This window comes from Thermobia domestica, chromosome 6, assembly GCF_964235325.1.
Source record: "Thermobia domestica chromosome 6, izTheDome1.hap1.1, whole genome shotgun sequence".
Taxonomy (NCBI): domain Eukaryota; kingdom Metazoa; phylum Arthropoda; class Insecta; order Zygentoma; family Lepismatidae; genus Thermobia; species Thermobia domestica.
This window is the reverse complement of record NC_137459.1, coordinates 271,214,411-271,238,929: the sequence shown is the minus strand read 5'-3', so window position 1 is coordinate 271,238,929 and position 24,519 is coordinate 271,214,411. Positions and strand designations below refer to the sequence as shown.

The 24,519-nt window shown below is 35.3% G+C and overlaps 1 protein-coding gene across 1 annotated transcript; it reads right to left on the bottom strand.

The window, feature by feature from the left end:
- Positions 1 to 980: 980 nt before the first annotated feature.
- Positions 981 to 3,908, bottom strand: LOC145687790 (uncharacterized). Its single transcript, XM_081761222.1, has 2 exons — positions 3,524 to 3,908; positions 981 to 1,942 (listed from the first exon to the last, which is right to left on the bottom strand). The coding sequence occupies exons 1-2, from the start codon at positions 3,617 to 3,619 to the stop codon at positions 1,430 to 1,432; spliced, it is 609 nt and encodes a 202-aa protein (XP_081617348.1). The 5' UTR covers positions 3,620 to 3,908; the 3' UTR covers positions 981 to 1,429.
- Between the last annotated feature and the right edge of the window lie 20,611 nt (positions 3,909 to 24,519).

Here is a 24,519-nt window from a genome sequence, read left to right as displayed (position 1 = left end):
GCTATAATAAATCTTCATCTAGGAACAATCTGACTTATATAAAGTCAGATTGTTCCTAGATGGACAGTGATTAAAGAACTCCTTGTCCAAATAGTTTAAGCATTTTTTTGGTGATCATTGAACTTCAATAAAAGCTACATCATTTTAAAGCGTAAGATATCATAACATTTTGAGCAGTATGTAAATACTTGTTTTATATATACTGTAGAATGTCTAACATCTAACAGTCATCCGTATATTAGATACGTCAGTTATACGTTATATACATCTATCCGTATGTGAAATTCTGACAGCCTATATACAGTTCTCTTGTTTGTGTGGAAAGTACGGTTATTCCTAGCATTTATGCGTAAAGTACGTATAAAACATACGTTTGTTGTAGAATGTTACGTAGGGTTGTACGTTGAGTCCAAAAACTATAGGATTTCCGCATGTAATCTACGTTTTTACGTACGCCACATACTTTTTCTTTTCTCAGCGTAGTGTAAATCAAACTGAATTCCATATTTTTTTGTGGTTAGAAGTATATTATTGTTACTATTAACTTGTAGAATATATCGTCCCTCTCGAGATAAAAGAGAATATCTCATTTTCTTAATTTCTCCAAGAGTCAAGTTTAAACTTTTTTTCATTATTTATTTTATCGTCCTCTTTTAAAATTTAGTTAGATTTCCTTCGTTTCTGGTATACAGCTTACGAAATCAAATTAAATTTTAACAAATAGAATAAATAGTGAGAAAATGTTTAAACTTGTCTCTCGAAATATTTATGAACATAAGATACACACCTTTGTCTCGAGAGGGACGATATGAGTTAAAACAACACAATTTTACACACAAAATATAATTATCATTACTGTATTTTTATTGTACCTTTATTACAAGAGAAAACTGAGTAACGATTCCTCTTTTCACTCGCGGTATTCAAATATAAGGGACAAAGGGCGTTATTTTTTGTAAAAGCTTCGTATATGGCAGTAATTGAACTATCTTCTGCAATAAATGGATTTTTTTTAAAATCAAAAGTTTATAGTAAATTGTAAATAGAGTTGTCATTCTCGAATTCTTTTTATCAAATCTCGATGTATGTATAAATATTTTTACGGTAGCAACATCTGTTAAAACATAATTATAAATAGCAAAGATAACAACGTCAAACTTAGTTAGCTACAAACTTCAAATTTGCAATGTTTCTTTCTAAGCTCTTTGTACAGTAAACCTTTCAAACGTGAATTTGGTTGTCCAAAGGTATTAATGGTTTGTAAAAAATATCTCTGAGTTATTATACTTAAAATATCTTCTTTTCAAGCAGGATTGTTTTAAATGTAAGTCGATTATTAATGCTTACTTTCACGTCACGTTTGTCGGGCAGCAATTCATAAAGAACGGACACGACCGATGTACTGCTATGTATACTTCCAATATCAGCATCAAGGTATATAGTTGTGCAAAATGTTCACAGGAACTCTTAAAAGTTCCATCCAAGACTCACTGTTTTTCAGTGCTCGTCTTAAACCCTCATAACCGAAACACAAAATCCTTTTTTCTTCTTCTAATCTGTCGTATTGCAAGAATGAGGATCCATCATCAAATAGGAGAATATTGTCAGGAAAGAAGATGTTACTAGGCGTTGGTGTGTCCTGTTTCAAGCCGAGAGCTTTTTTCCTTGCTTTGTTCAAATAGCCTTTATTGTCTTTGTACATTGCAATTTTTCTCACCAAATCTAAACCTTCGTTTACTGGTACTGTCATTTCGTCTTTAAAGATCTGACTTACCGGTGTAAGTATTTCTTCCTCTGCTCTTCTCTTGCAATTTGCGAGTCGTTTTCTTATTTCACAAGCAGCGACGTCTGGCATACATGTGTGATTTCTCTCTACAACTGCTGTTTCCTCCACCAACTTCACTTTGCCAGGACAGTTCGAAGTCCCTCTCTTCACACACAACTGAAATAAAGATGCAGATTTGATTAATTACGTTTTACTTCATAAATGTACCAATTAATAATAATAATAATAATAATAATAATAATAATAATAATAATAATAATAATAATAATAATAATAATAATAATAATAATAATAATAATAATACATATGGATTTGATTAATAAAGTTTTCCAAAATACAGGGTCAGTCCTTAAAGTAGTAGGACTGAGTCAATTAAAAATAAGATATTGACAGAAATAACACTTACGCTTAATATTCTTCGAAATATGATCCTCCTACATGCACACACCGCAGCCATCGGGATTTCCAGTTTTTATACGCTTCCTGGAAGGCGGAAACTGGAATGCTGTTCAGCTGCCTCGTCACGGCCTGTTGTAATGCTTCCACCGAGCCGTGATGATGCCCTTTCAGGGTGGTTTTGAGGCGGGTGAAGAGGAAACAGTCTGTGGGGCAAGGTCGGGACTGTAGGGTGGCTGAGGCAAGGTTACAATGTTATGTTGGGCCAGATACGCCACCACTCGGAAGGCTGTGTGGCTCGGCGCATTGTCATGATGCAGTCGCCAGGAGTTGGCGATGGCTGGGCGGACGTGGACGATGCAGTTCCAGGACCTGGAGATAAAAAAAACTGCATTGACAGTCTGTCCGTGTGGAACAAATTCCCTGTGGATCACTCCTTGTGAATCGAAAAAGCAAATGAGCATGCTTTTCACTTTTGATTTCGTCATGCGCGCCTTTTTGGGGCGTGGGGAATTTTGGGTGTGCCATTCCGCGCTTTGACGTTTGGTCGCAGGGTCATACTCAAACGTCCACGTCTCGTCCCCAGTCACCACATTGTCTAACAAGTTTGGATTTTCACTCACTTCTTCGAGAAGGTCCTGGCAGATCCGTTTGCAAACGTCCTTTTGCTCACCTGTCAGCACTTGTGGCACCAACTTTGCACAAATTTTCCTCATTTGCAATTGTTCGTGCACAATTTCGTGAACTTGGGTTTTAGCAATGCCAAGTTCATCGGCACTCATGCGAACAGTTAATCTTCGGTCACTGTCCAGCAAATTCTTCACTCTTGCAACATTTTCCTCCGTTTTGGAGCTCGAAGGTCGTCCTGACCGTGCAGCGTCTTCAACTTCTTTTCTCCCCTCCCTAAACAGCTTGTGTCACTCAAACCCACTCGATCTTTCAAAGGCGTTTTCGACGTACGTCGTCTTGATCATTTCATGAGTGTCTTTCCCAGTTTTACCGAACTTCACGCAAAATTTGATGGCGTAACGTTATTCAGGAAGATTGGCCATGACGCAGCGTGACGAGGGTCACTCACAGAGGTTACGATGACGAGCGATCTTTACCCTGCTATGGCTGGCAGCCGTCTGGCGCTGCTTCCTGTCTTTCCTTACACACACCTCAACCAACAACTGGTTGAGTAACTGGCGTCAGTCTAAAAAGAAAAAAAAAAAACAGTCCTCTACTTTAAGGACTAACCTGTAAATGTAATTACAACTTTTAGGTATACTATAAAGTCTCAAACTTTCTGTTTACAACTTTCAAAATTGGCTTATGGAAATATTAACTATTTTCACTTACCCAAGTTGTAGAACCTCCATTCTTCCTCTGGAAATGATACTGGTATTCTTCATGCAGTAACAATTCTTTGCCTATAACGGTCCTTGTGAACTCCATTGCAGATCAATGTGGTACTGTAATCCCAGTATCATGTTTTGGCCTTTTATAGTTTTCTTCACCCCCGCCCTCAGCACCAAGGCCACGGAATCTGGTGTGCACACCTGGCCTCTGGGAACGTCGAGATGACAACAAGGCTTCCACCTTCAAGACACGAAGCGAGGTGTCCGCACTTGACAGCTGGTAGCGAGGGGATGAGCACGATGAGATTCGAAGATAAAAATACCGTGGGGATGTGCACGAAAATCGGACTATGCCCATCAGTACTCGTGCTGATGAGCACGTAATCTTCCAGTGTACCTTTAAAAAGATGAAATAAAGAAATAAAGGCTACATTTTCTAAATATTCAATTCGAACTGGACAATCTATACACAATTTGGAATCGACCAGAGACAATGGCACATTTCTAGCACTTGTGGTTTTCGAGATCTCTTTTGGAAAGGATTGGAGACAAACATATAAACCTAACATCTTAATATATAGACTAGCTGAACCTGCGCTCTCTACACCGCGCATCATTCACATATGAGTATGAATCTCCTTGTCATTCCTAACAACATTTGTACATGTCCCTTTACAGACACAAGGGAAGGATTTCTTGATAAAAATCGGCAAGAGATACCATAAAGAGGAGATTATTTTCAATATCTTGCATCGTTTGTAAGATTTGAGCCTACTTCCGGTTAGAGTTTCTAATTCATGTATTATCAGTGTTTTCTTTCTTCTTGGGGCCGCGGTGGCTCAGTAGTAGAGCATTCACCTCTGGTGCATGGGGTCCCGGGTTCAAACCCTGCTCCCGCCAAGTGAACTTTGTGGTGGACAAACACCGTGTGCGTGGGTTTTCTCGGGGTTCTCCCGTTTCCTCCCACTTTCTTCATTCCACCATTTCATTCATTTCTCATAATCACCGTCTCCTTTAGCCTAACCGGCATAAACGTGGGACGTAAAACTCAAAGATTTCATTTTTTCTTTCTTCTTGCATGCAGTATGTAATAAGCAAATACATTACATACACAATTAATTATAATGTCAATGATATATGGTGTTAATTGGGCAAAACACTCCAAACAATGAAGTCATCTTAGACAAAAGAAATGGTTGTCTTTCGTTTTTCATTATCATTTGACCATAAAATAAACACCAGAAAGATATGCTAACCCCGTATACAAATGTGTGGTGTTGGAATGTGTAACTCGTAGGCTTTTAAAATACCCCTAAAAATGTAAAAAAAAAAAAAAAAAAACAAACAACAACAACGGCCATGCTTTTTAAATGTTCAATTATAACTGAACAATCTACACAAGATTTGGAATTGACAGTGAAAACGGCACATTCCTAGCACTTGTAGTTTTCGAGATCTCATTGTAGAAAAGATTGGAGACAAATATGTAAACTTTTCTTTAGAGACAAACATATAAACCTAGCATTTTAATATATAGATTACTAATACTGTAGAAAGGAAACTGTGCAACTTGATTTCTGACATTCTGATTCTAGTGGCCCTTGTGAAAAAAGCTTCCGCGCCCCCCTAATAATGCCTATCCGCCACTGCAAGCGCTAGCTACTAGACCAGAGGACGCAGCAAGTTGGATTAAGTCGGCAGTCCCTTGCGATCGCTCTTATCTAGGTTTTACGATACTTGTTTGAAAAATAGTTGACTGAAAACAAGATAGATGATGTTTGTGTTTTTATCTTAAACCTCACAAATATGAGGATGGCTACGTTGTACTCCGCCTTGAATGTGCATTACCCAACTTCAATTAACATTTAATTCCAAGAGATAAAATCATAAAAAAATAAATAAAATGAAATAAAACTATCTAAAGCAAAACTTAAAATTAAATTATCTATGGGAAGGTTTTAACACTATTACGGCTTTAAAAGAAACAAATTTCCACGTGTGCATGTGTGTGTGTGTGTTTATGTTTTCCATTAATTACCTTCGGAAAGCTATTTGTTGAAATGTACTTCATGTGATTCTCTTTTCCATTTTCCTAATTAGGAGAACTTCGCTAGCAAGCTTGTTGTCCGCAATATCTTTTCCTCATTGCATGAAGTATTTGATTACAAATTTAATTCCTGTTAATGACATAGCATGATTCCCTTGTTCCATTTGGATTTTCCTTTCGGTTTATGTCGAGATGCTAATCGAAATCATGTATCTGTGTTGGAAAGCTACTCGGGAATTCAGTGATTACTGTCGTTTTCTGTTGGTTTGGGTTGAGATGCTCAGAGTGTAATTAACATGTAGTATAATCATAAAATCCATATCGGATGCCAACTGTAATAAAATTGTGACGAGGATGAAAGAGGAAACTCGTTACTTCCATTGACATATAAAAATAAAACATCTTCGGAACTTACATATTTTTCGGGTTAGTTTTGTTCCTTGACACAACCACCAAAATATAATTTCGAAGGTAAGACTCTTTTATGAAATTTTTAATAACTAAAGTATTACATTTAACTAGAATTTTTATTTTTAACTAATTACTTTAAATTAACTTCTCGGTTCAAAAAGCTCGTGGGTGTGACTTTGAATTTATTTGGGCTTTGTAGTACCACTCATCTAAGTGTCTCCTCGCAGCTGAGTAGAACCGGTATGGAGCATCCGAGCGGATTCAGGCGAAACACATTGGTAAATCGAGTCCCTATAAATAACAATGGCTCTGTTATCTGTCCTCAATGTTTCTGTCTTCATATACTTGTCGTATTATACTTGTCGTTACCTGCCATGTCGGTCCGATGGAACTAACAAACATGACCTTTAAAAACATCAGCTTTGCTTTGATCAGACCGACAACTTCCATTTCATTTATTGGTCGTTACGTGACTGTTACTTTGAAGTCCTAACATCTTTGGTCCGAAATTGAACTATTTTTGGCTCACACAGTGTTGTAAAGAAATATGGTGTACTTATCGTTAACTTATATCACTAGTTAGTACCACTAGAGGTTCTGAGAATATTTTTCTTTTACTCACAATTACATTTGGAAACAAAAACAAAAGTACTACTGCATAGAAAGCACACGATTTCTTCTGAAATGCAGATATTCTTTTTGTAGGAATTTGCTACGATAAAAACTACACCAAGACGACAGTGATGCCAACTCGTGGGAGAAATCTCATTTTATGGATTCTCCCATTTTTTGGACTTAATTTCTTGATAAGGGATATGCCATTTTAGTCAAAATTGGCAGCGTACATGGAACTTTCATACATTTTTTTATCGACGCCAAAAAATTCTCTATAAGTGGAAAGTATGCTAATGACACTTCAGCAAATGTGAAATCCAAATTTTGTTATTGGAAAGTGCATGTTTTTGTGAAATTGATTTGTGCAGTAACTTGCGATTTTTTAAAAAAGAATAGAGTAATTCGGGGGAAAGTGAACACAGTAAGCATGAAAGTGAAAATATCTTATACATAAATTGTAGCACAGCTGTTTGATAATTATATATGAATAAGTCAGACCTTCTGTATTCTGAAAGTAGAAGTATGGTTCATATCGTATCTGAAGTAACGTGCACAGAAAGAAATAAATCATACAAGGTAAATTATTCACTTCACCCCACACGTGAAGTGGTGAGCAGAAGTGTCCTCGAGATAGTGCAAATAATAAGATATAGACTGCTATATAATGAGTATACAGCTAACGAAGAGCACTTACATGATGTAAAGGTATTGTCTGTCAGGAAAGTAAATGTACATCTGCTTTTTGAGTCTGGCATTCCTGTGCTCAAGCCATGGAGAATATGAGAATTAAATCAATCAAATGTTTAGTGAGGGGCAAGAAGAAAAGTTTAATCTGAATAAGACATTGCAGAGGAGCACAAGCTGTGAATACGAATAGTGCATAGTGTAAATAAAGGACGACACCGAAAAAGAAAGCCAGAAACAGCTGCTAAACGGAGAAAAAAAGAGTAAAAATTGTCGAAGTGGGAACATAAAATACAAATACCAACAAATACGCAGACAACTAAGCGTTTACCAAGCAATGATCTTGGTGTAGTGGTTAAGGTGCAAGATTACAAGTGCAAAGGACGTCAGTTTGAATCCCCTGCAAGGAGATTTTTAATTTTTTGTTAATAATGCATATAGCTCATGAGAGATGGTAAGAGATCCTATTTAGTATTTCGTAGTAATTATTATTGGTAATGTTTAGTACTGGTAATACTTTTTGTCTCTGCGTATTGTTCTTATTCTTGTCCTCATTTCGAAAGAGAAGAATATCCGATCAAATGCCACCATAATTCCTCTAATTTTGAATGTAAATGCTATTTGCAATTTGTAAAGAATAAAAATGGAACGTTCCGACATAGCTGCAAAAAATTAAAAAAATGGAAATGGATGGATTCGAACCCATAATCATGGTCATAAAAAATACAATCACTACCTGCCTTAAACCTCTCGACTATGATTTCTACGTTGAGTGCTGGGAGGCTTGTGTTTATGTTAGGAGTTTTATATATGGAGTCATTCTGTTAGATATTTTTCTTATTCTTGTCTAAGGCAATAATATAAGGCTGCGAGTATGATTCTACCTACGTAGATCAAAAATAACGATGTTCTAGATTTCTTTCTATTAATAAAATATAAAAATAAGCTTGCATCCGAAACTAAATATACAAATATTTGAAATGAAAGTAGCAAGTGAGTGCAATATAACCTGAGGGCAGAAGAGCAAACTACTAGGCAGAAAAGCAAAACAGTATAACCTGAGGCGCTTTCAAGTGGCTGTCTTAACTGTGAACTGAACATACTTTTTTTAAAAAACATAATGTTAGCAATGAAATACTGGCCTGTATGAAAACATAAAAAAGAAGAGAAAATAAACAATATTAGTATATCTTGTTTTTATTATTATATGTTTCCGTATGTTAAAAAATCATGTCCACTATTTAATGAAAATATGATTAATAAACTAGTGTTCATACCGAGTAGAAGGACAGTATTATTCTGGAAAATCAAATTTTATTTGGGAATACTCACGTGAGAATAAAAAGAATGTAACATTTATGGAATCAACCCTATCAAAAGATTGATTTCTGATGGGAGTTTATTTAGTTTAGGATCCCAAGTTAGGTTGTAGAACCATGCCTCATATAGTCTCGGTGCTGAAAGGGATGTTGCACTCCCAATGAACCAACTGATCAGTCTTAGAAGTATCAGTTTCAGGAAAGATGATTGGTTCGTGAACTGTGAAAGGTCTCTATTAATCTACGAGTCAAGCTTGGAGCAATTTTCATGTAACTGTAATGTGCAAGGCATCTAGTAAATTTTGGAAATTTGACAAGCCAGCACAGGTCAAACGAACTATATATCGTGTGAATTATAAAACGAAATTTGAAACGCAACAAATATTTATTAACAAGTAAAAAAATGATTGTTTTCTACACGTTGAATACCAAGACAACACTGTTCGTTCAACGCCAGGTGATACGTAGTAAACGAAGTTTAGAAACAGTAATGTATATATCGCATTCTTTAAATACTTCTTAACCATAAATATTCTTTTTTATACTCAATATTATAAATAACACTTGAAATAGAACGTGAAAGTGAGCACTGAGAATAGGGCCTCGTGACAAGTTAAAGTTAGCAATATTTTTTGAAGATTAATAAAACTAAACATGCAATTAAATGAGGCCTTTGTATACCGGAATTGTACCCTATAATTTCCTTTCCCATTTACACACATATTTTAGAAAGAATTTAGTTACAACATTATATAAATTTTGACCTTAATATAAGAGGTACATTACATAACCCTACTTCTTACCTGCGAAAATCCAAAGTGATTGGAAATCGGAACGGCACGGTTAAGTTCTGGCTCTTAACCAGCAATTGCCCACCAGATGGCAGCACGCTTCAGACACAGGCTAGTATGTAACAGATTATCTTTCTCTCTTTACAGAATTTTAATCATTGTGCTCTTACAATATGTTCTTATACGTAGTAATAACTACAAAGTCATTTATTGGGACAATTACGTTACATAACCCAAAATAGATTAAAGTCACAAATCTGTGAATAAAAGTTGATCACTTGCTGAACTAATGTGACCCATAATTAAACTTGATTTTTAGATTACTAAAATTGTGCTTCTAGCTTCACTGGAGCAAATACTGGGGGGTGAGATGGGCATGTCCCCTCAAATCTTTGAACTGAGGGGGACTGTCCTCCCAATAATCCGATTTGGAGTGTGTTTTTAGGGGCAGAAAAGTGATGAGTTGTGTCCGATTGCCACAAAGGGAAGTGACATAAAATTTATGTCCCCCAGAATAAGAATTAAATCTGCCCACCTCCCAATGTTGAAGACAATTCTGTTTCCTTGATCCTCCACAGCATTGTTTTTCAACTTCATAAATATTTTGAACATCGATTAAAAAAGATTATGTGAACGGTCCTAATGTTGAAGACAGATTTGCGCCGCTGTCTAAGTTCTTAATACGGGTTCAAAAGACAAGTAAAAATATTCTAGAAATAAAAAAAAAAATACACAATTCGTTTAAATATATAGGCTGGAGCAATCTTTAAAGGTCAGACACGAACTAGTTGAAATGATCATTCTTCGAACGAGAAGAATAAGTTTATGGAAATATTATTTGCGAAAAATTTAAACCTCTTCCCCATAGAATAGCATATCAATCGAATGAAATGAAAAATGTCCAAGTGAATCCAACTTCTAAATATTTTCTAGATTTATTTTAAACTAAAATGCTTACTCACTTTGGCCAGTTTATGAACACAAAAAGGGAAATTAAGATATTGTAGCAGTTGCCTTGCTTTCTTTGCTAAAGTTGGAATTTCCGAAGCCGATGCACCACGTGGTCACAGATTTGTAAGGATGAGTTTAAATGCAGAGTTTCATCTTCCTGTGATAAGAGATTCGTCAGAAACTCTCTTTTTTATATTTTTAATACTCCTTTCTTCGCTTAGAATATGTGTTGTATGAAAGCAACGTGAGAACAGCCCGGCGAGAGTTAACTAACAAGGGGAAAGCGGACTTTGGTAAATAAAATTCGGTGCCATCCTTTGCGAGGTAGTAGTGCACATTTAAAGTGTTAATATTACAAACTGGAGGAGCGCAATAGCCAGAGATAGGGAGAGAGAAGCGTGTTATAGATTTCTAGTCGACGCGTGTATGAGACGAAGCATAAAATTATCAAGTGACGCAGTGGCAGAGTTAGAAAGATGTGGAAAGGGTCCTGGGTTCGATTTATGTTCGAGTACTTTTTGCTTTTTTTCCTTTAAACAATAAAGTAGGCACTTTAACTGCGAGTAAAATATTAATTTATCATATGTTTGTGAAGTTTTGTCAAGTTTCCAGTAGACGCTAGCTAATCATTTTCTTCCAAATACTAAATGTATTCAAATGTTAATTTCAAACGGTTCGTTCGATTTTCCGTGAAGATCGGACAGACAATCACGATGTCACTTTTACATATTGACCGCGTATTTAGAACTTGTCCCCTTTTCCCCTCAAAAGCGTATTTTTAAGGACAACAACGGATGATGGGCTCACATATTTGAAAATAAGTTACTTATGTTCATCTCTTCCTGCGTTAATGAATTATAGAAACCAGACTGGACCAAATGCTACATACAGTATATTAAAGAAAATAATTTCAAGTGCTTCATCCGTTTTGCTATGATAAGACACAACTTCGATATCATCATTCTTAAATATTGAGCAAAAAATGATACAAATTACACCTATTCTCCACTTAATAACGAAAGTTCTAAACACGGTGTGACACGTGCACACTCGTTTTAAATAAGGTTTTAATATATCAAGTTTTAACTCACAAACGTTAGATATTCTATTTTTGGCATAAATTTTTAACCTTCTCTCTTCTGTTATGATAAACAATTTAATAAAATGGCGTGACAACAACCCAGTCCGAGGTAGATTTTAACTATGTTAATTAAAAATTCATTTCAAACGGTTCAGCCATTTTTCGTTATGATAGACAACGAATTTGTCATTTATATACTATGTAGATATAGATTAACAGTATCGTTACGGTCTTGTTATTTATTTAAGTTATGAATAGATATAAAAATGAGCTATTACGTTTAATATTTAACAATACCTATCATTTTCATGCAATCAACAGTCAAGTAGCGAATTTTGTGTATAATATTTAAATTACATTGAATTTAATATGTCACGCCAGTAACAAATTAAGCATGAACGGCAAAATATTGTTCAGTTTCAGTTCTCAAGAGTTTTTTTCCTGTCTTTCAATTATTTTGTCAATAGCCTGCAGAACACTGGCACCTGACTTTTCCAAGTATAGTCTTTAACATTTTTTTCTTATACTATTCTCAACGTTTAAGTCCTTTAATCTAAAAGAGACGGATGATTGATGAAAATAAATTCTAGTTAAGGTAAAATTTTAACTGACTCTTAAGGGAATTCGAACACGAGACTACAAGTACCAAAAACACACGCGCTAGCTGCTAGACCAGCAGGAAGCAGGGGTAGTGTCATCTCAATTCTCCGTGTGTATGATGACCTTTCGTCTTCTCTGGGCCTGTTGCGATCATACTGAGATACGAGTGTGACTGCTTCCAGGTCACGAAATTCTTAACCAGTTTTATCACTGCTTCTCAATACTAGTATAACAATAGGGTCCATTCCAACACTAACGGGTAAGAACTGACTGTGGTAAGATACTTTTTTAAACGGAGTTATATTCTCTGCGGGAACTCATGTATTTCTGATCCCACGTTAAGCTGTAAGTCCATGTTTAATAACGCCTTGCTGCTGAATGGGCGCTAAAATCAAATCAACTACTACAACTAATAACTGACATTCTAGAAAGTACTCTGCCGTCCATTTTCTTCATAATTAACTTTTATCGTACCAAACAGAACAAACATATATGTATAATGACAAGCATTCTGTAAAACCTTCCGAAGTATTCAAACACTTAAAAAAATGATGTAGGAACTTCCACCAAAAATAGGTTCAAGCAAGCAATGTACGCTATTTTTGGCATTATTCAATTTGACCAGTTGCCACATTTGCTATTGAAATGCTTACGTTACATGCTCTTGCTGAAAAATATGCAAAGAAAAATAACATCTTTTGATCAAAAATCCGGCGTTAGATACGTTAATTTACATAAAAAGTAGGAAAACAGGGACTGATTTAGTGAGTTGCTCCCTGTATTTACCGCTACTTTTTAGTCAGTTCGTAACGACAATATTATAACAATTGGACGCCAAATTTGTCAAGGTTTAAAGTTCTTAACATATTTCAGATTCAATCGAGAGTCAAATTCATGGTGTATATTTCAAGGTGAAGTTTCCCTATCTATTCAAGAAACTTGTATTTCAGCATATAAGGGCAAATATTTTTGCTAATTTAAAATACACTGCATTCCATTGCAGTTTATTTTATTATAAACCATTGCTTAATTCTATTATAGAAGTGTTCATAATATTTTTCATATTATATTAGACATTTTCAAGTATAAATAAATAATTTTTCATTTATTTATATAACGAAATGCAATGCCATAGTAACAGTTTGCACTATGCTGTCTGTTTCGTTAAGAACTAAAAGTGAGTATGTTATATCTAAACGAAAAATAAAATTAGTTATATTTAGTTCCAGAAATAAAGATGATGGAAGCCAATGCGCTGACCATACATAAAACAACTGAAATCCATCTCGTTGACCAAAGCTATTTATGGATTACAATTGAAGAGAATTCAATTTATTTTTGAGCTATAAGCTTATTCGTAGTTTTTATTAATAGTCAAATCTAGAACAGTTTTGCGCTTGTAATATTCTACTTCATCTTGTTTGCTTGATAATAAATAAATACATAAATACTTGCAGAATATCAAATCACCTTCAACTGTAACCATATGTTTCTTGACACTGGTTTCTTCACTGTTGACACGAAAATGATGCCCTGCCCACAGAAACCAATCAATAATGGAATTTATTGTACGAACATATAAATCAGTAATGGGATATATATGAGCGGAGTACCATAATTTATCATATAAATAACTATTGATATACCAAATACGTTGGATTAAGTTTAAGTTGCGCAATTTGTGATTTAGACTGAGCATACGTAATTTTTGAATGAGAGGATTCCAGATATGTTCATAATGAAAAATGTTCGAATTAGAAAATGTTATGCCCAGGATTTTCCCTTGAGTAACCAGTTCAATGTTGGCAAATGCTAGGGGTATGCCTTCCATAGTCCAAGAATGGAATGACGACACTTTCGTTCTTTTGTAAATTAAGCAATTCGCCATTAAGAGTACTTAATTGTTGTAATGTTCAATAATATGGTTAACTTGTTGTAGATTGGTACACCTAAGTTTAACATCGTCTGCAGAGGCAGCAGCTGATATATTTTGCAGGTCATTCAGATCAGGTTGTCTATACGCAGCTAGCTTATATAATAAAGGTTCTAGTGTGAGGCCAAACAGAAACATGGAGAGGGAGCAACCCTGTGTCACACTTTTCTGTAGTAGAATGGGAGCAGTAGAGTAAGCATTTATTTGAAGCTTAGCCGTGGCTGTGCTATAAATGCGAGTGAGAAAGTTAAGGAAAACCTCCGGAAAATTATACGCTCGTAGCACAGCAAACAGAAAGGCATGAGATAATCGATCAAATGCATTTTGAAAATTAAGTGATATCAGGCAAGCCGGTTTTCTAGCAAACATAAAATATCCTACAACATCCCGAATCTTGGTCAGCGCATAATAAACGTTCTTATGTTGATTGAGAGCAGCCTGAAATGAACTAATTTTGTCTTGAAATATTGTTTTGAGGCGTCGCTCTAGAACTTTATTAAACAATTTGAGATCGGTGTTGAGCAAGGTGATTGGCCTATATTGTGTGACAGTGTTGGCATCAGAGAACTTAGGAATAAAGATAACATGACCATAATTTTGAAGGAAGTGCGGAGTGGCATATAGTTCATTATATAATGATACCATGTCCACGCCTATGATATCCCAATACTGTTGATAAAGTGCGTACGGCAAACCGCCATTCCCGGGACAGGAGGTAGGATTACATTGCTTAAGCGTGTGAATTATTTCCGCTTCTGTTAGTGGTGCAGTTAATGTCTGATTATCAGACGCCGATAATTGTGGGAGCAACATATTTAAATAATTGGGGTACCCGTTGGGAGGGTCCATAGTGGCAGCATATAATGTTTTATAATGGCGAAAAAAATTTTGGAATGTCAGGCAGGGCCGTAAGTTTGGTATTTTTATGATTCAGGGTGTCAATCACCTTCCCAACACGACGTTTATGTTGTGCCATATAATGATAAAATGTAATGTGTTCATCGGGCAGACAGTCTCTGTCTGGCAGGGTATGAGCATATTTGCGTACAACATTAGCATGAATTTGTTTTATCCATGCCTTCGTTTTACGAATTGCAATCATATTGTGCGGGGAGCTGGACAGATCCAAAGTTCATGAAGCGCTCTGTAAAGATACGCTAGGGTTTCACGCTGTTCTCGTTTCTTTTCAGCTTCTTGCCATTGGAAAAAAAAAACTTCTTATTTTAGGCTTCGCATATTTGACCCACCAATCATTTAGCGCCGGGTAGCAGTGACGTTGTCTGAGCCAGTACATCCATTTAGTTCTAAATGAACATTTCCTTTCGACATCATTAAGTAATTGAGTATTCAGTTTCCAAGCTGTTCTTCCATAGGCTGTAGGAACACCTAGCTCAAATTTACATGTCCAAATTACTGCGGCGTGGTCACTAAACGGAACTAATTTCAAATGGATATCATTTATGGAGGATACTAAATTAGTGGACGCCAACACTCGGTTCAACCGACTACTCATAGTGGAAATTTTAAAAGTGAATTGGAGATCTCGCCGGTGGTGTACCCACACGTCCTTGAAAGGTATTGACGAAACCAGCAGCAGTAGGGCAGGGGAGGGAATAAACCTTCCAGTGGTATGGATTGCTCTAGAGACAGCATTAAAATCGCCGGCAAGTAGTATGTTAGTCGAAACATTCGGAAACAACGGTAAGATTTCAGTAGAGTAAAACTGTTCCCGTGCTATTCGATTATTATTGCCAGAATACGCATAAATATTAATGAGTGTAATATTGTCACAAGTGATGCTAATACCCTGGTCAGACGGCAAATAAACAACGTTTGAGACCTCTATACCTCGTTTACATAATATAGCTGTACCCCGGTGCGCTGAACCTATATTTACATATGCTATATATTGGGGTAAAAAGTTAAATTTATCACTTCTTGTAATAAAATAAAGTCAGTCGATGTTTAGTTGATAAAGTTTCGTAATAGATTGCGATTAGCATCGCTTTGAATTCCATTCAGATTTAATGTAACATACGATCGAACATCTGACTTACGAACTTCTTGCATTAACACGGATATAGCGCACAGGAACAACAGAAACAAAAAGGAGAGAAATGACCTCTCTGGTGCGTTTCTTAATAGCAGTAGGGGAGAAAAGAATTTTAGATGTAATTCAGAGAAGGAAAAGGAACTGGTTGGGAAATTGGCTGAGAATGAACTTTATTATGAGGGACATGCTAGAGAATATGGTGGAAGGAAAGAGAGGGAGGGGGCAAAGGAAATTGTAGTTGAAGGCATGTATTAAAACAGAAAATTGCTCCGTCAAAACGAAGAGACTAGCTGAGGACCACCGTACATCGAAGCATCTGAGTTGCAACAAGTGATCTGCCAATAATGGTAGAATAGCTATGATTATGTTATATTAGCAATATTGGCCAAAGAGAGAGAGAGAAATTAAAATAATAACGATGATAATCAAACATCTTAATATTTTAGTATAATTTGAGTAAAAAACTGAAAACGACTCACCTGTTCATGTCTTTTGTGTAAACTCAATTTATACAAATACTTTGATCTATATTACAAATACAAAAACACAGTATCAAACTCCAGGATATTTGAAGTAACTGTACAAAATCATTCTCACTTGCGAATATGGATTATTTATTGTTGTATAATGTTATGTTGATCAATCTACGTGTGCCATATACCTGAGGAGGCTAAAAGTTATATTGATAAATAATTATGCAACGTATAAGCACCCGCCCATGAAATCAAACTTGCGGTCACATACACAAGTTTTTGTCAAGTCATGAAAATGTTATTTCGATATTAATTTTTTGAGCACACATTAAAAATTTCTAACGGATGCTTGATCCTTGTAGCCAAGGCCATACCCATATAGTCGGCACCTATGGTGTACAGAATTTCCGATGTTCAATACTACATCTCTCTTTAGTTTTAGAAGAAGAACACCACTAATATGTCTTAAAATTATGTAATATCTAGTTTTACGTGCCACGATTATACACCGAGGCTAAGAGAGGTGGTGATGATGATAAATGAATGAAATGGTGGAATGAATAAAGTAGGAGGAAACGGGAAACCCCGAGAAAACCTACGCACACGGTCTCTATGCACCAAAAAGGCTCATATGGTGCAAACTGGGATCGAACCAGGAACCCCAGCACCAAAGGTGAACGCTCTACCACTGAGCCGGTACTAGTGCAAGACTCTTGCGCAAGAGTCTTGGTCTTGGTCTTGGTCTTGGTTTTGCACCCTTTGGTCTTGGTCTTGGTCTTGCATCGGGATTCCTGGTCTTGGTCTTGGTCTTGCATGCAAGACTCTTGCAAAAACTGAAGACTAAGACTCTTGCGCAGTAGTGGTTGACGTACTTCTACACCCGAAAGCTGGAATGTTAGCGGTACTTTACGTAATAATGATGTTCTAACATGTTTCCTTAATGGATGTTGTCAAACGGTTTGGTAGGTCATTAGGGGTTGATGACATGGATTTGGAAAGTTGTTATATTTCTGTTTTTAGTTGTGCTGACATGTAAAAGGTCGTGTCCTCTTTTTAGAGACTTTATACTGGGTATTTTTAAAAATAATAATAATAATGGAAATTTGAATTAAATCTGTTGATACGTCATTCTGTATTACGTACTTTCGTAGTAGTGATTAAATTAATATTTGAGTCCCACCTGTTAGGCTAAAGGAGATGATGATTGTTAAAAATAAGAAGGTGAGAACACTTATAATGTGTGATACGCACTGGAATCGAACCCGGGACCCTTACCACTATTGGTGAATGCTGTATTGTACTGAAAATGAGCCTGGTACCCTTAACACAAGAGGTGAACGTTGCATTGCACGGGGATTGAATATGGAACTTTTAGCAACAGAGATAAATGCTGTATTGTACTGAAAATGAGCGTGGTACCCTTAACACAAGAGATAAATGTTGTATTTTATGGGAATTGAATATGGGACTTTTAGCACAAAAGATGAATGTTGTATTGTACTGTGAATAAACCCGGGACCCTTAACACCAGAGATGAAAGATGCATTGTACGGGGACCCTTAACACCAGAGGTGAACGTTGCATTGTACGGGGATTGAATATGGAACTTTTAGCAACAGAGATAAATGCTGTATTGTACTGAAAATGAGCGTGGTACCATTAGCACCAGGGGTGAACGTTGTATTTTATGGGAATTGAATATTGGGACTTTTAGCACAAAAGATGAATGTTGTATTGTACGGGGACCCTTAACACCAGAGATGAATGTTGTATTGCACGGGGATTGAATATGGGACCCTTAACACCAAAAAATGAACGTTGTATGAAGGGAGGAAAATATTTATTCATGCGGGACTTTTTAATTTGTTGGATCGTATTTTTTATTTTCTTGTAATTATTACTCGAACACTGTGTAAATATACTCGGTGAGCGTGGCAAACTTTGTGTACGGTATGATACACTATGATGGTACATATACAGAGCGTGGTTTCCGTACGTCTGCTGCTGATGAACTTAAGACATGAACTGAACTTTTCCCGCGCTTTTTGGAAACCCGGTTGGGTAAGAGTGATGATGTGTGCTTGCAGGGCGTTGTTAAAACTTGAATTCAAATACAAAGGAAGACCGTTGACACGTTTGGTAACCATTACAGAATACCGCCAGACTAATAGAAATAACTTTGGCGCCGCGGTAGGTGAACAAAAGGAAGATTGCGGACGTGGGAGATAAGCATCACAGGTTGGAGACAGACAGACCAATAGAAATAACTTTGGTGTCGTGGTAGATGAACAAAAGACATTGTTGGTGAAAACATAAAAGAAAGATTGCACACGTAGAACATTAGAAATTGGGGACAAACTAATAGCAATAACTTTGGCGATGTCGGTGAAAACATAAAAGGAAGATTGCAGACGTGGGAGATAAACATCACAGGTTGGAGACAGACTAATAAAAAAAACAAGTTTTATGATAGTTTGTTAATAATGAATACAAAGAAAGTTTTACATTACTAATGGTAGAACATATGAGGTTATTGAACGCGAATGCAAAAGAACATTCACCTATTGAATGATGATCATGTTGAAGGGATGTTAAATACGATTGCAATAGAAGATTGTTATATTAATGAATGAATGAATGCAAATACAAAGATAGTTTGTGGCATCCGTTATTTTACGTGGACAATATGCCGGTGTATGTAGGGTCAATGTCTTGTTTACATGAATAATAATAGAAGTTGTAAATAACAGATTTTATTTTAAAAGCATGTAAACTATTTATTTACACGTGATGTATCTAAATCTGCACATAGATGACAGATGATTAAATAGTACGCCTTATGAATACCGTTGTAAAATGTGGGGAATGATTTTACCAAAGTGAAAATAACAAATGTTGATATTTTAAAAGATTATATGAGAACATGTTTGCTATTTCTATATTTATAAAAATTCCATAGAGAATTGGAAAAAGTATATGTGAAAATATTTTAATTGGCGTGGTAGGACTGTTTGAAAAATGTTTAAAGTACCACGTGATATGATGTTATCGATAAAGTTTTTCTTTATATACTGGGTATGATGAGAAGACTAGCATAGTATCATCATGGATTCGTCTGCCAGTATAGTACAACGAGAAATTCAACTTTGCAACGAAGTAGATTGGGATTCTACATTTGACTATGTAGAATCTCCAAGGAAAAAGTTCAAATCCAATAGAGAATCTCCGGATTTGTTTATAGAGGAAGAAACGTGCTATTTTTCTCCAGCTTCCCCTGATGTTATTATAGAGGAAGAAATCATCGATTTAAGAGAAGATCCAGTATTAATCCCAACATCCCCTGTTGGATCAAGAATAACCTTACCTGTACCAGTAGCAGAAACAACAAACCAGAAGTTTCAAGTTCCATCCATAAAGTGGACACTTGCAGAAGAAGAAGAAGAAGAAGAAGGAAGACCAACATCTCCCGATTTATTTAATGAGGAAGAGGAGGAAGAAATTTGTATCTTATTGAGTGAGATAGAAGAGTGCAAACCCAATACGCCATCACCAAGTGTTTCACAGCTGGACTATCCATTTTCACCACAAAAGGAACCACTGGATTTGCGTGTGCAGAGGAAACAGTGTCAGTGCAAATGTAGTGATGACTTTATAAGTGAAACATGTGTTAAGGATAGTATTTTAAAGTGGGAGCCAAATACAGTTTTACTTTGCATGGCTTGCAACCTAAATTATTTCAATCAGTTGGGGCATCGGTGCCTTCTAGCAGATATATTGACTCTTGAAGCAGAAGCATGGAAAATTATGAGCAACAAAAATGTGCGACACAAAGTGTATAAAAAATATATGAAGTCACATCCTGCTAACAAAAGAAATGAACATTTATTTAATGAAAATTATGACAACTTATTAAAGAACCCGAAATATATTGAGGGACTAGTAAACATCTTATTAGAAAAAGATAGAAACAGTACAAACTGATTTCTTTTTTTTTTTTGTATATAATATAATTTGTATATATATATATATATATATATATATATATATATATATATATATATATATATATATATATATATATATATATTATTTTCATAGCTGTGTGTGTTATTATTATTATTATGTTTGTGTATATATATATTATTATTTTCTATTCTTGTTTGTTTGTTTGATTGTTTGTATATATCTTTATATCCAAATAAATTTATACGAATTTCATTTCTTGATTTTTATTTAATATTAAAACTGTCCTAAATAAAAGGTATTATTGACATTTTACAAGGTGAAACTCATTTATGCTTTCTATCGTGTACTTTTTGGAAAATCGTTTAAATTAGTATTTGATTTTTACTAATACTTTGAAGTATTTAAAAGTTTGATGAGTATTTTACATTGACAAGCTTGCGATTTTTGAAAACAGTTTCTCAAAGTTTGTGTAACAAATATAGGTGGAATAAGAAAAGTTTATATTTTTCTTGATTTTTACTAATACTTTGAAGTATTTAAAAAGTTTGATGAGTATTTACAAGTTTGTGTAACAAACAGCTTGAATAAGAAGAGTTTATATTTTTCTTGATTTTTACTAATACTTTGAAGTATTTAAAAGTTTGATGAGTATTTTACATTGACAAGTTTGCAATTTTGAAAACATAGTTTCTTGTAGCTGCTCTTACGACTTTCTTATTTTAAAAACGAGTGTTATTTTAAATAACACGAACCAATAAAAAAGAAGCGAAATTTTTTGTAAGTTTCGCAGCATAGCTGCTCTTACGAGTACGCTCTGGCATAGGAACCAATAAAAAATTTTAAAAACGAGCTTGTGTAACAAACGATTTATTTACAGTTTTGCAGGGTAGCTGCTTTTACGACTTTCTAATTTTAAAAAATGAACGAATAAATAATTAATATTTCGGAACATCTTTAGTATGTTCACACGAAGTGTTCAACTAATTTACAAGTTCTCAATTTTTTAGTATTTTCGAAACAAGTTTCTCTTTATGAGATTTTATTCTTGAGAGTTTTCGTAGAAACGAGTTTGTGTAACAGACGAATTATTTACAAGTTTCGCAGCGTATCTGCTCTTACGACTTTCTAATTTTAAAAACGAACTTAGTATTTTCGAAATTATTTGTAGGTTCACACTACAAGTGTTCTGAGATTTCATAGAAATCGAACCAATAAATAAGTTGAATTTGCTACGCAAATGAACCAATAAAATAAAATAACACGAAAGAATAAATAATCACACTGTAAGTGTTCAGAGATTTCATAGAAATCGAACCAATAAAAAAAAACGGCATAACCGTGGGGACTCAAAAATTTCTAAGTAATCTTGTGACTGGAACCCGCCAGTTATACTGCAAATAGGACTACATAATTTCCTTGTAATACAATACTGTTTAAATCTAGAGGAACCCATAACTAAAGGGGGGAAGGGCATCCGCCAGTTATAGCTATGTGTTACAATACTCGTACGTAATTCTCTTTTGCTATAATAGTCATACGTAATTCTCTTTTGCTATAATACTGGTAAATCTAGGCAATCTATATAACACGCAAAAGCCCCTCCGTCAGTTATAGGAGCATGGTACAAATAGGAATACCCATACATAATTTCAATTCGTTTCATTATAATACATTACTGCTAAAATCTGGAGGAACCCATAACTACGGGGGGGGAAGGGGCCCCCGTTACTTGTAAAAATATACTACAAATAGTCGTACATAATTCTCTTTTTTTTTGCTATAAGATAATCTATCTGGCAGGCAAAACCCCCTCATTGAGGGACATGGGCTCTATCTAGGAGGCAAAACCCACTTAGTTGGAGGGACATCATTTCCTTTTGCTTCATTGTAATACAATACTGCTAAAGTCAAAAGACAGTGTTCAATAACCAATGTATTTAGCGGGTCCGTCCTTTCTCTGTCTTGACATTAAAGCCAATGTACGCGTTATGTGGCTAGCTTCCACGCAAATAACTAACATTCAGTAATATTTACTATTAAAACACAATAATGTTGGAAAAAAGCGCTCCCCCCAAGACTAAAACATTTCTTTCTGCAAATACTAGTCTTAGTTCAAACATTTGCGTTCCTAAAAAGATTATCAGTTGTATTACCAAAGCGTAGTAGTATGCCATCTATTGGTAAATGAGCTTACTTAAACAGTTCAAGTCCCATCTGTACAACGTACATATATATATTAGGTATAACTGATTTAAAGTGATCGGTATAACAGTTAAAAAAAAATCGTAACAAATGAATCAAACATATTGTAATTAAGCATCCTATAATTAAGCAAATAAAACTCTACAAGTAAATGGTCCGTCTTTTATTTGTAGGTTCACACTACAGGTGTTCTGAGCTTGCTTCGCAAACGACCCAATAAAATATTTTAATAGTTCGCACCGTAGCTGCTATTAGCCTGTGTACCAAGCATGGAACTTCTAATGAAGTGATTAAACAAAAAAAAAGCAAATGAACCAATAAAAAAAAGATACGATCCGTAAAAAATAATAATAATAATAATAATAATAATAATAATAATAATAACTTTAGTAATCGAAAATCGCAATTACATTTCAAGCGTTTTCAGTATATCGCAAAGCTTATCCTCTTGTCATGATTACAAAAATGGTCGTAGGTTTATTTCCCGGATAATGTTTCTCAGAAGCAAATCGTGTATTATTTACTTAATTATAATGAATTGAATAATACATGACATTTAAAAAGTTCTCACCTTAAAAAATCAGAGTTCGATCTGTTAAATCACTCCCAAAAAAAGTTCAACACCCAAAAGATCAACACACACACTATAAACGGTGTAAAAACAATAATAACAAACTTTATTTCATTACTGTATATATATATAAGGATTTCATTATGTCCCTCCCCCAAGCATCATGTTTTTCAGCGGGTTTTCAACCCGATTTCATTAATTATAAATAAATAAATAATGTCATCATATCCGCTAACATCGTTTATTCAGTGTTACGGTAAGACATCTAAATTTCTTATTTTCAAGTTCGTCAGCCGCTGGAGAAATCTCATTCAGACAGGGTATCGACATTTGGGACTTGTAGCTATGTACGGTTTTCATCTAATTAAGGAAAAATGCTTACATGTTCATCAGATATTCTACCAAAAAAAATCAGATATTGTCACAAAAATACATCTTCTAAAGGGGGAAGCAACATGAAATTTCTATCTGTCTTCTTCATCACTGCCGATAACTATCGCTGTAACAACCATCGTTAATGGAAAAATATTTCAGTATGTTGCCAGACAGTTTCTCATGGTCAAGGAGAAAGTGTATAAGGTTATTCCAGTACATGCGGAAATAAAATTAGAAAGTCCATTGACACTCTATGTATGTCACCACTCAATGTTCTAACGGATGCCAGGAGAAATCGTGTAAGGCAACGACCCTGGCATTTTACAAAAATAAAACTCTATTCATTCTAAAACAGCCTTCTCTCAGAGACGGAAAAACAATTCACTCGCTCCGTATTTCAAACTTGGCTGTAAACATGGAGTTAACTATAAGGAATAAAAAACGATGAATATTAACAAAATAAATAAAGCATTCAATCATACATACACAGACTTCGTATTTCCTATATGTTTTTTTTTTTCTCGCCAATTTACATGTGAGAATTGCAATAATTCTCAGTACAATACAATATACACCATTAGTGTTTGGGGGGTCCCGGGTTCAGTCTCCCGTACAATACAGCGTTCACCGCTGGTGCTTAGGGTCCCCGTACAATATAACGTTCATCTCCATAAAATACAACGTTCACCCCTGGTGCTAATGGTACCACGCTCATTTTCAGTACAATACAGCATTTATCTCTGTTGCTAAAAGTTCCATATTCAATCCCCGTACAATGCAACGTTCACCTCTGGTGTTAAGGGTCCCCGTACAATGCATCTTTCATCTCTGGTGTTAAGGGTCCCGGGTTTATTCACAGTACAATACAACATTCATCTTTTGTGCTAAAAGTCCCATATTCAATTCCCATAAAATACAACATTTA